This window comes from Myxocyprinus asiaticus, chromosome 44, assembly GCF_019703515.2.
Source record: "Myxocyprinus asiaticus isolate MX2 ecotype Aquarium Trade chromosome 44, UBuf_Myxa_2, whole genome shotgun sequence".
NCBI classification, from domain to species: Eukaryota; Metazoa; Chordata; class Actinopteri; order Cypriniformes; family Catostomidae; genus Myxocyprinus; species Myxocyprinus asiaticus.
Genome location: NC_059387.1, coordinates 28,401,361 through 28,414,653, shown reverse-complemented (window position 1 = coordinate 28,414,653; position 13,293 = coordinate 28,401,361). Strand labels below are relative to the sequence as shown.

General features: G+C 38.6%; 1 protein-coding gene across 1 annotated transcript in view; it reads left to right on the top strand.

Annotated features, from left to right (window-relative positions):
* LOC127434460 (phospholipid phosphatase-related protein type 4-like) overlaps positions 1-13,070 on the top strand; it is a 32,303-nt gene extending 19,233 nt beyond the window's left edge. Inside the window, exons 4-7 of the mRNA XM_051687240.1 lie at positions 698-893; positions 1,785-1,842; positions 5,611-5,784; positions 6,997-13,070. Of these exons, the coding sequence (XP_051543200.1) occupies positions 698-893; positions 1,785-1,842; positions 5,611-5,784; positions 6,997-8,373 (1,805 nt within the window). The 3' untranslated portion in view covers positions 8,374-13,070. The remainder of the gene's footprint in view (positions 1-697; positions 894-1,784; positions 1,843-5,610; positions 5,785-6,996) is intronic.
* The last annotated feature ends 223 nt before the right edge of the window (positions 13,071-13,293 follow it).

Genomic DNA, 13,293 nt, shown 5'->3' with positions numbered 1-13,293 from the left:
ATAAATAAATAAATAAACACCACACATCTGCAGCTCACCAAATCTTTAAACTGCCGTGTCACATTTGGTTAGGACACATGCAAAAATTGTTTGGTGTCAATGACATCAAAGCTGGCATGACACATCTAAAGGTGCAATTTTTTAATTGACACAAATGCAAATAAGATTTGTTAGCTCTGGTGAAAGGAAAGATTATCAGTGAATCATGACTTCAATTCTGTTCCACACATAAAGGTGTTAAATAGCTTAAGAAGACTTGGAATATAGTATGTGAGTCGTATGGACTACATTTATGGTGATTGTATTAGGTTTTTGTCCCTTTTGGAGCTTGACAGCAGTGGTCATTATGGACTGATACTGTATCTGAAAGCATTTCTTCAAAATTGCTCTTCTGATGTTCCACAGAAAAAAAATATAACAACAAAATTTAAATTTATGGGTGAACTGTTTACGCATTATCAAAAATGAATCACAATATTTCATAAACAAACATGAGGAGGCTGTTTAGAAATTTCCAGAACTTTCTGCTAAATTCTATGGGTCCAGGCTCTGTGCAGGTGATAATAATATACAAAATACACAAATTATTTGCACCAAAATATGCACCTTTTCAAAATATCTCAAAACATTCCTGGAAATAAAATGGATTCAAACTCTTCTTTTTTTCATTCTATGAGTTGGTTATATTTCCTTTCAGGGGTTCACGTGTTTGGCCTGTGTGCCACGGCTCTAATAACTGACATCATCCAGCTGTCGACGGGTTACCCAGCCCCCTACTTCCTGACTGTATGCAAGCCCAGTTACACCCACCTCAACACCTCCTGCAATGAAAGTTCCTTCATCCTGGAGGACATCTGCTCAGGATCTGACCCTGCTGTCATCAACGCTGGCAGGTACAACTCACATTGTACTTGATTCATCAAGAGCAGAGACTTAGATCCCTGTTGGATTACAGTGATATAGTCATGTAAAAAATAGATTAGTTAAACATCTGCTGCTGACACAAGCAAGTTGATATAAAAAAAATCTTTAAAGGTGAAGTATGTTTTTTTATTGTTAAAATACTTCTCCTATCCCAGTTAAATCTGCAGGGACAACTATAAGTATACCATTCATATGTTGATTTCCCTGAAAATTTTAAACTCTGTTGCTCTGTGGTGTTACCAAAACATTGCTCTGTTTGTTTGAGCACCCCGACCAGCTCGACACAGAAATTTTGGCTCATCCAATGGAGTGAGTTTAGGGTGAGACTATCTTTTTGTCAACCAATGACAAGCAAGGAAAGTGTTTGAGAAAGTTGTTTGAAAATTTAGCAATTCTGTTTGGTTGTGCTGGTTCTGCAAAAATGACACACTTTTCCTTTAAGTACTGCTCAAGTGTGAACTCCTGATAGATTGAAGAAACAGCTTTTGATGTTGTCTTTAATAAGGTTGGTTTTCAAGGCAAGGGATTATGCTGTGGACCATTTCTCCTCTACTGTGTTGATTCACCTTCTATATTTGGGTTTATAACTTTTCAAAACTTCACTATTTTTCTGCCTTTGAAGTGCTGGTGTTCCATCAGGAAATGCAAATTTTGGTTATCCTAGAATCATTTCAAGCACCTGCTGTTGTAAAATAAACGTATTTAGTTTTTTGAGAAAATGTAGTTATGTGTAGGCTATGAATTCCATACTGTATCTAAATCTTGAGAAGACAATTACATTTGATGTTTTATGTGTAGAAATGTATCATATGTGTCAGCTTTTTGCCAAATCTGATCTGAACTGCTTTCATTTATTGCAGAAAATCGTTCCCCTCTCAGCACGCCACACTGGCGTCTTTTGCTGCCGTGTATGTCTCGGTGAGTAACTGCCACCTGCAATTTACTTTGCTGTTACAGGTGAACAAAAAATTTAACTGCACTCACCTTCTATAAAACCTGATCCTGTGAGGATAAAGTGACTACAGCTCTCTCACTGCAATTTGTGCAGTAACATCAGGATGCTTTTAATGTATGCAGTTTTAGTATATTCGCCTTTCAAAGCAGCATAATTGAGCATTGGATACTTTTGAGTAGCATGTGAATTGTGTTTGACCGATTTTGTTTTTAGATAGCAATATGTATGCTATCCTGCAAAGGTAAAACACAATACCTACATATTTTGACAAAACTGAGTTAGTCAGTGACTTTCTCAGTTTCAGTGTTGGCACAGTTACTGCGTTTTGGCTTTGTAGGGCAACTCAGTTTTATAACAATATGTCATCAAATTGAATTGTGTAATTTTTAACAAAATAAAATATATATATATATATATTTAGGCTTTTTATTTTTTTATTTGTTAAAGATGGCTCAATTCAAGTTGATGGAATTTTGTTATACGGTGTAACAATAACAAGATGGTGCCGCGGATGGCTGCTTTGGTGTGGAGCTCTCTAGCATTTTTGTTACTTTTGTTTGTTTGTCATGTTTTTTTTGTCACTCTTTCCCGATCAGTTTCACCAGGGATGAATTGCTGAATATTCAGCAGAGCATACCTGATCATTTGTTGCTGGTGTTTGATAATTCAGACATTTTATTAGCCATCTTAATTGGAGGCGCAGTGGTGTTCTACAAGTGCTCCAAGAGATGCAAGTGAGGGAAGCACGCCGGCATGCTTGTGAAGCTTCGTCAACACGGATATTGGACTCCGCTGCCAAGTATTCATCTGGCGAATGTCCGCTCCCTCGCTAACAAAACGGACGAACTGCTTCTGCTCACTCAAACAAATAAGGACTTTTCTAACTCTGCTGCTATGTTTCACGGAAACCTGGCGGAATGAAGCCATCCCGGACAGTGTGCTTCATCTGCCGGGCTTCCGGCTGTACAGAGCGGATCGCTTTGCGGAATCATCAGGGAAAACGAAAGGCAGTGGAACATGCTTTTACATCAACGAAAGTTGGTGTACAGATGTAACAGCATTGAAGAAGATGTGCTGTCCTAATTTAGACGCGCTCTTCATCAACTGTAAGCCTTACTACTCGCCGCAGGAGTTTTCTTCATTTATTTTGGTGAGTGTGTACATCTCGCCACAAGCATGCTTGAACACAGTGTTGCAACAGCTGGCTGATCACATCACAGACATGGAGCAACAACACCCGAACTCTCTTATCATTATTCTGGGAGATTTTAATAAAGCTAACCTCACCCGTGAACAGCTAAAATACAAACAACACATCACATGCTCCTCCAGAGAAAGAAATATACTGGACCACTGCTACACCACTGTAAAGGATGCATATTGCTCTGTCCCACGTGCAGCTTTAGGACTCTCTGATCACTGTCTGGTTCATCTTCTCCTGACCTATGAGCAGAAACTAAAATCAGCTAAGCGTGTAGTAACGACTGTAAGAGATGGACTAATGAAGCAGAGCTGGAACTACAAGCCTGCTTTGACTGCACTGATTGGAGTGTTTTTGAAGCTGCTGCCACAGACCTGGACAAGCTCACAGATACTGTGACATCATATATCAGTTTCTGTGAGGATATGTGCATCCCTACTAGGACATTTTTATCATTCAATAATGATAAACCATGGTTTACAGGAAAACTCAGACAGCTTCGTCATGCCAGAAAGAATGCTTACAGAAGTGGGAATAAAATCTTGTAAAGGCCTGAAAAGCATTACCAAGTATAAGACACTCCCCAACAAATGGCTGATGAACTGAATGTGGTTTACTGCAGGTTTAAAAAGCCCAGTCTCACACCCCTCCCCTGCTCTGATCTTCACTTCACACACACACACACACCAACACCTCCTGAAACCCCCCTTCTCCCCCCTCCTGCTACTCAACCTGCACTTATGGTCTGTGAGGAGGATGTGTGCCGGGTCTTCCGGAAACAAAAGACTAAAAGCTTCATGCCCAGACGGTGTCTCGCCTGCCTGTCTGAAAGTCTGCGCTGACCAACTGGCCCCCATCTTCACACAGATCTTAAATAGATCACTGGAGCGGTGTGAAGTTCCCTTCTGCTTAAAACGCTCCACCATCATTCTGGTCCCCAAAAAAACCTAAATCACAGGACTTAATGACTATAGACCTGTCGCCCTCATGTCTGTAGTCATGATGTCATTTGAGAGACTGGTTTTGGCCTACCCGAAGGACATCACTGGACCCCTACTAGACCCCCCTCAGTTTGCTTAATGAGCAAACAGGTCTGTGGATGATGCCGTCAACATGGGACTGCATTATATCCTGCAACACCTCGACAGACGTGGAACTTATGCAAGAATCCTATTTGTGGTCTTCAGATTAGCCTTCAATACCATCATGCCTGATCTTCTCTCAACCAAACTGACCCAGCTCTCCATGTCAACCACAGTCTGTCAGTGGATCAACAGCTTTCTGACAGATAGGCAGCAGCTAGTTAAACTGGGGAAAATCTCATCCAGGACCCTCACTATTAGCACTGGTTCTCCTCAGGGATGCGTTTTCTATCTCCATTAATGACTGCACTGCACATGAATGACTGCACTGCAGAGGACCCTCTGTCAAGCTCCTGAAGTTTGCAGACAACACCATGGTCATTGGCCTCATCCGCGACTACAGACCACTGCCCACAGACGGGAGGTTGAACAGCTGGCTGTCTGGTCAAACACCTTGAGCTGAACACGCTCAAAACAGTGGAGATGAGGAAACATGCAGGTAGAATCACTCTGGACCCCACACACCCTGCCCATTCCCTTTTTGAACTGATGCCCTCTGGCTGGTGCTACAGAGCACTCAGCACCAGGACAACCAGGCACAAGAACACTTTTTACCCTCAGGCCATTTACCACATGAACAATTAAACTTCCTTCAGGACTCCCATAGTGCAATAATGTATAAATGTAAATTCACTCATATTTACTGTACATACCCCTACCTTGCACTTATATTACCACTTGCACATGTACATATGCCTTTCTATGTTATTTGTCCTATTTTTTGTACGTCTGTTTATACTCTTACCTTGCTTTATATTCTGTGTCTCACTGTAATGTTCTGTGTGCACTTGCTTGTTTCTCTTATCACCAAAACAATTCCTTGTGTATGTGAGCACACTTGGCATTAAAGCTCATTCTGATTCTTCTGATTCTGATTCTTCTAAATTGAAACTCGTCATTGTTTTTTTGTTTTGTTTTTTGAGTGCACCCTCATGTTGTTCCAAACCTGTATGAATTTGTTTCTTCCGTGAAACACAAAAGGAGATGTTAGGCAGGATGTTTAAGTATCACTCACCATTCTTTCATCACTCATTTACTTTCATTGCATGGAAAAAAAAAAAGATGCAATGAAAGTAAATGGTGACTTGAGGCTATCAGGCCCTAACATTGTGCCTAACATCTCCTTTTGTGTTCCAAGGAAGAAAGTTATACAGGCTAGGAATGACATGAGAGTAAATGATGACAGTATTTTCATTTTTTGGTGCACTGTCCCTTTAAGTGTTTGAATAGTATAATAATTTTGGTCTTTAAAATATTAAATTATCAAAGTGATATAGTGTAATGCCTGCTATGATAAAACAGATGGTTCTGGCTCACTGCCTCTAAATCTACTCCAGCCTGCAAACATCACAGCATGACTCTGATAACAGTCATCCTTTCTCGTGCAGATGTACTTCAACAGCACACTGACGGACTCTTCCAAACTGCTGAAGCCTCTGCTGGTCTTCTGCTTCACTATCTGTGCCATCATCTGCGGACTGACCCGCATCATACAGCACAAGAATCATGCCATTGACGTTTACTTGGGCTTCCTGCTTGGTGGTGGCATCGCTGTTTACCTAGTGAGACTATTTGAATTTGCTCTGTGAATATATACTGTACACCATACTTGTAGTAAAGAAATATTCCGGGTTCAATACAAGTTAAGCTCAATCGACAGCATTTGTGGCATAATGTTGATTACCACAAAAATGTATTTTGTCTTTCTCCTCCTTTTCTTAGGAATGTGACAGTGAGGCACTTACAATAGAAGTGAATAGGAGCCAATTTTTGAACGTTAAAATACTCACTTTTTCAAAAGTATAGCCATAAGACATAAACAATATGCGTATTAACATGATTTTTAGTATAATAAAATCACTTACAAATCTTTTCTGTGTAAAGTTATATCCAATTTTACAACTTCGTTGCCATAACAATGTAATTTCAACAAACCCTAAAACCCTTAAACGACTGTCAGAATGACAGTTTAAACAACTTAACAACTTAAATAATACACAAGTTATAACAGAAGAATTAATGTAAGTGCTTTTATAAAACTATATGTTTCACATTTCTGGATTTAAACCCTTCAAATATTGGCCCCATTCACTTCATTGTAAGTGCCTTTTTGTAACCCTGATTTTTACTTCTTTTTAAGAAAAGGAGGGACGAGTTGAAATTATTTTTTGTGGTAATCAACATTATGCCATAAATGCTGTTGATTGAGCTTAACTTGTATTGAACCGGAATACTCATTTAAGAGCAATTTCATCAAAAAGGTCTTGATAATATAATTTTCTTGATTGCTTTCATATTTAGCAAAAACTCACATGAAACTCACATGAAATAATTAGGGTTATTAATTTACATTTATGCATTCATTAGACATTTTACAGTGAATTCAGGCTATACATTTTATCAGTACGTGTATTCCCTGGGAATCAAATGCATACTTTTCATACATTACTTATGGATAAAATGATGTGCACTTACATGAGATTAAGACCATATCAGTCTAAAGCTGTCTAATGGTTACATAGCTGAATACTACTTATTCTATGTTTTTAAATATGAATTAATCAACAAATACTCAAACACGGTATTTCTACAATGTCAGCTGAAAACTTTAGTGCGTTACTGCATTCATTCCAATATAGGTCAGTATAAAGTCCAAAACTGCAGTTGTAATTGGTCAGCGAAAACAAACAAAAAATTACTTTTGCGCTTCTAAATACATTTTGAAATGGCTGAAATTCCAGTAACAGTACAAATACTGTGTTTCATCCATTCAGGGTTTGTTTGCTGTTGGGAATTTCCAACCCAGCGAGAAGAAACGAACAAATAATTTTTCTGTTCGGGATTCTCACCGAACTGTGACTGACCTCTGTCAGCAGGGTCACCACCTCCCTGCCAAGAGCTGCAGCGGCAGAGACAGGCTCTCATCATCATGCTCTGAGAGCATCCTGCACCGGAATGCCCAGCACCAGGACAGATCTCTTAGCAGCCTGAAGAGACCTGGTGGAGATGTAGAGGCCATCACTCCCCGCAGTCCTCCACACAAGGAGAACATGGTGACCTTCAACACCCTGCCCAGAGTGCATATGTCCCCGATGGATGAGTCCGCCTTCCCCAACACCACCATCCACACCTCCTCGGTGGATTCAAGTCGATCCAAGCAGCTGTTGTCGCAATGGAAGAGCAAAAACGAGAACCGTAAACATTCCCTGAACGCCACTGAAGGTGGAGCCGTACAATCTCCGCCCAACAGCATGGAGGTCCGCTGCAGCTCTGAACCGTTAGTTGTGGGAATCAACTGTGAACACCAGGCATCTGGAACGCCGTACCTCAAACTGGCTACTGGAAGTACGACTCTACACAACAACCCTAGCGGAATCGCTGGTGGTGCACGGATGCCTGTCCAGTTGGTGCACATACCAGAGGAGATGCAAGAGAACATGGGCAGCTTGCCGAACAGCAGCAGCGTTCAGGACAAATGGCTGAAGAGCATGGAGAGAAGTGTGGACAAGTGTGAGGTACCGGTGGTTAGGATTAATTCTAATGGTCAGCCACGAAACATGCAGGTCCTTGTGACGTCCAAGCAGCAAGGTCTTCTGCAAGAAAGTTCTCTCAGTTCTGAGATCAGTAGCCACACCAGCTCTACAGCACCATTGCAGCGCTACAAGAGCTTGACCGAGGAGTCTGGAGGCCAGAGCAGCACAGGGGCCATCATAAGAGTGGAAGCCCATCCTGAAAACGTCCGGCCCTTAGTGCATGCACACTCCACAGACGGAAGCAGCTCTTGGACCTGGAAGTCCCAAAGTAGTTTTAGACAGTCATTTGAGCTTAACGACTTGAATCGAGATTCAGAGAGCTCGGAATCCGCTCGGAACGGGAACAGCTCTATAGACAGAAAGAGGAACGGCCCTAAAGCCGTTGCCGTGCCAACTGTTCCCAGCATTTCCACACCAGGCAGAGACCATCATCCCAACCAGACCATTTCTACCATTAGGGTCACTCCCATGGAAATTACCGAATCTGGGCCAGGGAGCCGCGATTCTAGCTTGAACAGAAAAAACAGGATCCTGATCCCTGAGAGAGGAAACAGCCCGGACACAACCAGGAACATTTTTTACAAGGGAACATCCACCACGCCGGCTTTCAAAGAGTAGACTCAAATACTCATTAGAGGTTGGGTGTGTTTTCGTGGAAAGATTTGCTATATTTTTTTCTGTAACACTGTACAACAAGGTTCTTCCCATTACTATAATTTAACAAATAGTTAACTTTAACAAGGAAGAATACTTCTACAGCATTTATTAATCTTTGTTCATGTTAATTTGTATTTACTAATACATGTTTAAAATTAAAAGTTAAAGGAGATGCAAGGAGATGCATTTTGAACTAACAATGAACAATAGTATATTTATAAATTAAGATTATCCAAGAATAACTAAAGGTGTAAAAAAAAAAAAAAAAAATCTTTTTTTTTTATGGTACAGGGCCTACAGTATTGCATTAAGTAATGCGAACATAGAACATTAATATAAATTGTTAAAATATTTCTTTCACATTTTCAGTCCTTTTTACTTTGTTTTTCAGATGACTCATACCACCACTTGTTATGCATGAGATCACTGAAATATAAAATATATAACAGCAGGAAAAGCACAAAACCCAAGTGGTTGAAATTCTTATTAGTTTTGTGATAACTTTATCATAAGTGTATAGTGGCAATAAATGACATAGAAATGATTTTACCCTCATTGTGAACCTAGAACTGTGACCGTGCCAAGTTTAAATTGAAACACATTAAGCATTTATCATCTCCGATATCTCAAGTCTGTGATTTTGCACATTGCGCTAATAAATCATACTCTCGTTCATACTGTGCACCGATAACTATGCTAGCTGAAACTCTTATTTTTGTATTCTGTAAATAGCTTTTTAAAATGGTGCTGCCCTATTCTGAGAATACTATATAAAAAAAGAGAGTAGATAAAAATAAAAACTCTTGAAAAATGGAAAATGTTATTGTTTTCCTGTATGTCCACTCGTGTGAACTTTTGAATTACTGTAAGCGCTTTGAAATTTCTTTGTAGCAAATGAAAGTCTGGAAATGATATGCACTTCACATTTACTACTTGCAATACGAATATTCATTTCTTCCATTGTCACTGTACCTGTTTCCTAATCAGGTGCAAAGTGCAAGTCATTTGTCTGTCACTGAAAGCGAAAATGCTGTGGTGCACGACACATTGACAGCTAAAAATAACATATTTGATGTTTAATAATTATGTAGAGAAGAATTTTGGATCAATGAGAATTCACTGTGGGTGAGACTACCCAGTGCATCTAATCAACTTAAAAAATGTCCTGTTGTTTAATGGCTTTATACCTGATTAGGACACCATGTGAGAGTACAGTATTATTGTAAAAGCTCACCTAATTTTTATCTTCCACTCTACTCAAGTGTATATTTGCATAAAATAATACCTTTTACTTATTTCCCCTATTGATTCTTTTGTGGGTTAGCTGTATTAGTAGCCAGCCGATATTCTGTGTTGATTTTATAACTAGTTCCATTTTCGTTTTTTAAAGCCAAACAGATATATTATGTTTTATTCACTTATGTTTAGCCCAAAAATAAAATAAAAATGTCTTTACTGTACACAAAGAGATTTGCAAATGAAGGCAAAATGAAAACAAGTGTTGCTCGTTAAAGTGATAGTTCACCCAAAAATGAAAAGTCTCTCATCATTTACTCACCCTCATGCCATTCCAGATGTGTATGACTTTCTTCTGCAGAACACAAATTATGATATTTAGAAGAATATTTCAGCTCCGTAGGTCCTTACAATGCAAGTGAATGGGTGCCAAAATTTTGAAACTCCAAAATCAACATAAAGGCAGGATAAAAGTAATCCATATGACTCCAGTGGTTAAATCAATGTGTTCAGACACGATGTGATAGGTGTAGATGAGAAACAGATCAACATGTGAAGCTGCACTATGTAATATTTTTTGGTTAAAAATGAATAAATTGCCATTATTGATTGAGTACATAAACAGTGTTCAAAACAATGTTCTTACCTTACCCCAGTTCTCTAAGGTAAGCCTATAAAAATGATTTGTATTTTGAGCTGTCCGGTTCGATTTGGCGCGAAATCGCTGGCTTATGACGTATATCCTTGCATCATTACGTCATGTCCGTGAACAAAGGAAAGAAGAGCCGGCTGTCTCGTTCCCATGCAAACAGTAGATGGCGGTAATGCACTGTTTTGGTTTGCGAGTAGCCGTAAAAAGAAGAAAAAACAGTCACACACTGTTCCGGACAGCATCGCAACAGTCTTTATGGACGTTTATCTGTTATCCATTTGGTGAAGTTGTTTACCTGCTATAATGCTTGGATATGTTGTCTGGTAGGGTATTAGTTGAAGCTAATATTGCTTGTTATGCTTGTATGAATCGAACAATACTCGTGAGTTAACCGAGTTAATCGCGATGTATCTGCGTTGTCGGGGGGAGTTACTGTGACATGTTTACTGATATGTATGACTTCTGAAATTGACTGTTAACTGTTATATGCATTTTTAAGCATATTATTTTCATTTTTAATAAAGTATATTTTATCCCCATCATTATTCAATCCTCGCTTTATGTTTTTAGTTTACTGTGTTATTTTGTGCATTCATAGACATACTATTTTAGTATAATGGTTCACTTGCATTATCAACTGAGGATGTACAATATAATATAACAATAACAAGTCTTCCATTGAACTTATATCAGCCATATCACGAGTATCACCTTTTCAGTTGATAAGTTGAAACAAACATTAATGGTAGATAAAATTGAAAAAAGATAATTGAATAATTATATTAAAATATACCGGCATTGATTGTGGTGATTGAGTCCCCTCTTCTTTATGTAAAAGCACTTTACGTAAAAGCACTTTGAGTGTAGTGTCAGAAAAGCGCTATAAATGTAAAATCCATTCATTCAAAATATGTGAATACGAGTGTTGTTTATTTTCATCAAAGCAAGTAATATTTCAATTTTAAATGTTTAAAGTTATCGTAATTATATCAACATGAAAATAGCACGTTATGACTCCGGCTTTGAATATCTCCAGTCATGATCACACACAGGTGATGTCCAGGTAATCTCAAATCATGAGATTCATCCGCCAGAAGAGCAGTGCCGAAACACGACTCACGTTTAGTGTTCTTCCGCAAATTGCTTGCAATTTTAAGTTTCAACCACAGATGTCGCTAGAGAGCACAAAGTTACATAGTGCAGCTTTGAGCCATTTTTTTTTTTTTTTGTCATAAATTCTCCTCCCTGCCCATTGTGGGCGATATGCAAGAAGGATGTGAATCACCAAAAACAGTAGAAGGAGAATGAGAAAGTGAAAGTGGAAATTGACTGAGAGGGGAGAAGAATTTATACTAAAAAAAGGACTTAAATATTGATTTGTTTCTCACCCACACCTATCATATCGCTTCAGAATAGAGTATATGGATTTAACCACCAAAGTCATGGCACCCATTCAGTTACATTGTATGGACCTAATGAGCTGAGAAATTCTTCTAAAAAATCTTCGATTGTGTTCAGCAGAATAAAGAAAGTCATACACATCTGGGTTGGCATGAGGGTGAGTAAATAATGAGAGAATTTTCATTTTTTAGGTGAACTAACTAGTGAACTTTAAATCTAGTGTCATTTTAGCTATTAATAACTATAGCAAACATACTGTAGAGTCCATGTTAATAAACTGTGTAAATTTGTATAAACTGTACAATTTTGTGCCAAAAGGTATTTTAAAGTGAAGAGTCTCTGTTTTAAAACATTTCTATAAAAATCTGTATTCTTATAAACTGACCCAGAAACAGTGTGTCAGCACAGTTGTAGCCACTGCATGGTAGTTTGATATTTCACATGTTTTTTGTTTCCTTTTTGTAAATTACGCATTAATTTAGCAGCTGCAAGTGTGATTATTTATACCGAATATAGAACACTTGTTGACAATGTTTACACAGTAGATGATGTTATTTTAAATCACACCAGAATACACTGTATGTTACAGTATTTCTAACACAGCAGATAGTTTTTAGGTTAATGTGTAATGATGATTTTAAAAATGCATTAAGTGTGTGTGTGTGTGTGTGTGTGTGTGTGTGTGTGTGTGTGTGTGTGTGTGTGTGTGTGTGTGTGTGTGAGGGCATGTTTAAGTGGTTTACGAGGACTTTTTTTTTTTTCAGGTTGTAAACTGGTAATTACAAGGGTGTGTACAAATGCGGTTTATGAGGACATTTCTAGTGTCCCCATAATTCTAATACTAAATGATGTTTTATTGAAAATTTAAAAATGCAGAAAGTTTTTTGTGAGGGTGAGGGTTAGGTTTAGGGGTAGGGTTAGTGTTAGGGGATAGAATCTATAGTTCGTACAGTATAAAAATAATTATGTCTGTGGAGAGTCCTCATAATGATATGATATATAATATAATGATATATAATGATATCACCAACGTGTGTGTGTGTGTGTGTGTGTGTGTGTGTGTGTGTGTGTGTGTGTGTGTGTGTGTGTGTGTGTGTGTGTGTGTTGAAGAAAATGTTACTCTGTAGCACTCTGTGAAACTGTCATCAACATAGTGATGTGAGGTTTAGTTTGGATAGGAATGAATCCAATCAGACCTGTTATAGTGATGTTATGTGTTCACAGCAAACTGACACAGAACAACGTCAAGCTCTGTTTAATGTACGTCACCTCTGAAAATACAGTCCATTTCTCACATAACATTTCTTGTTTGTTTTTTTTACTCAAGTAACAAGGTAGAGGAAGAAAACTTTGCTGTATTAGTGTTTGAATAAACATTTGCTACTTAACCTGGTAATCGGTCTTTTCAACCTCAAAATGGCTTTATAAGGGGCCGTTAACACCGAACACGCTTTAGTGTCCATCTGCACTGCTTTTCAGAATCAGAATGTGCTTTATTGCCAAGTATGCTTACATACACAAGGAATTTGCCTCTGTGACAGAATGTTTCTGTGTGACACATTCGTTGAGACGTTGCACTCCGTCTTGCTGTT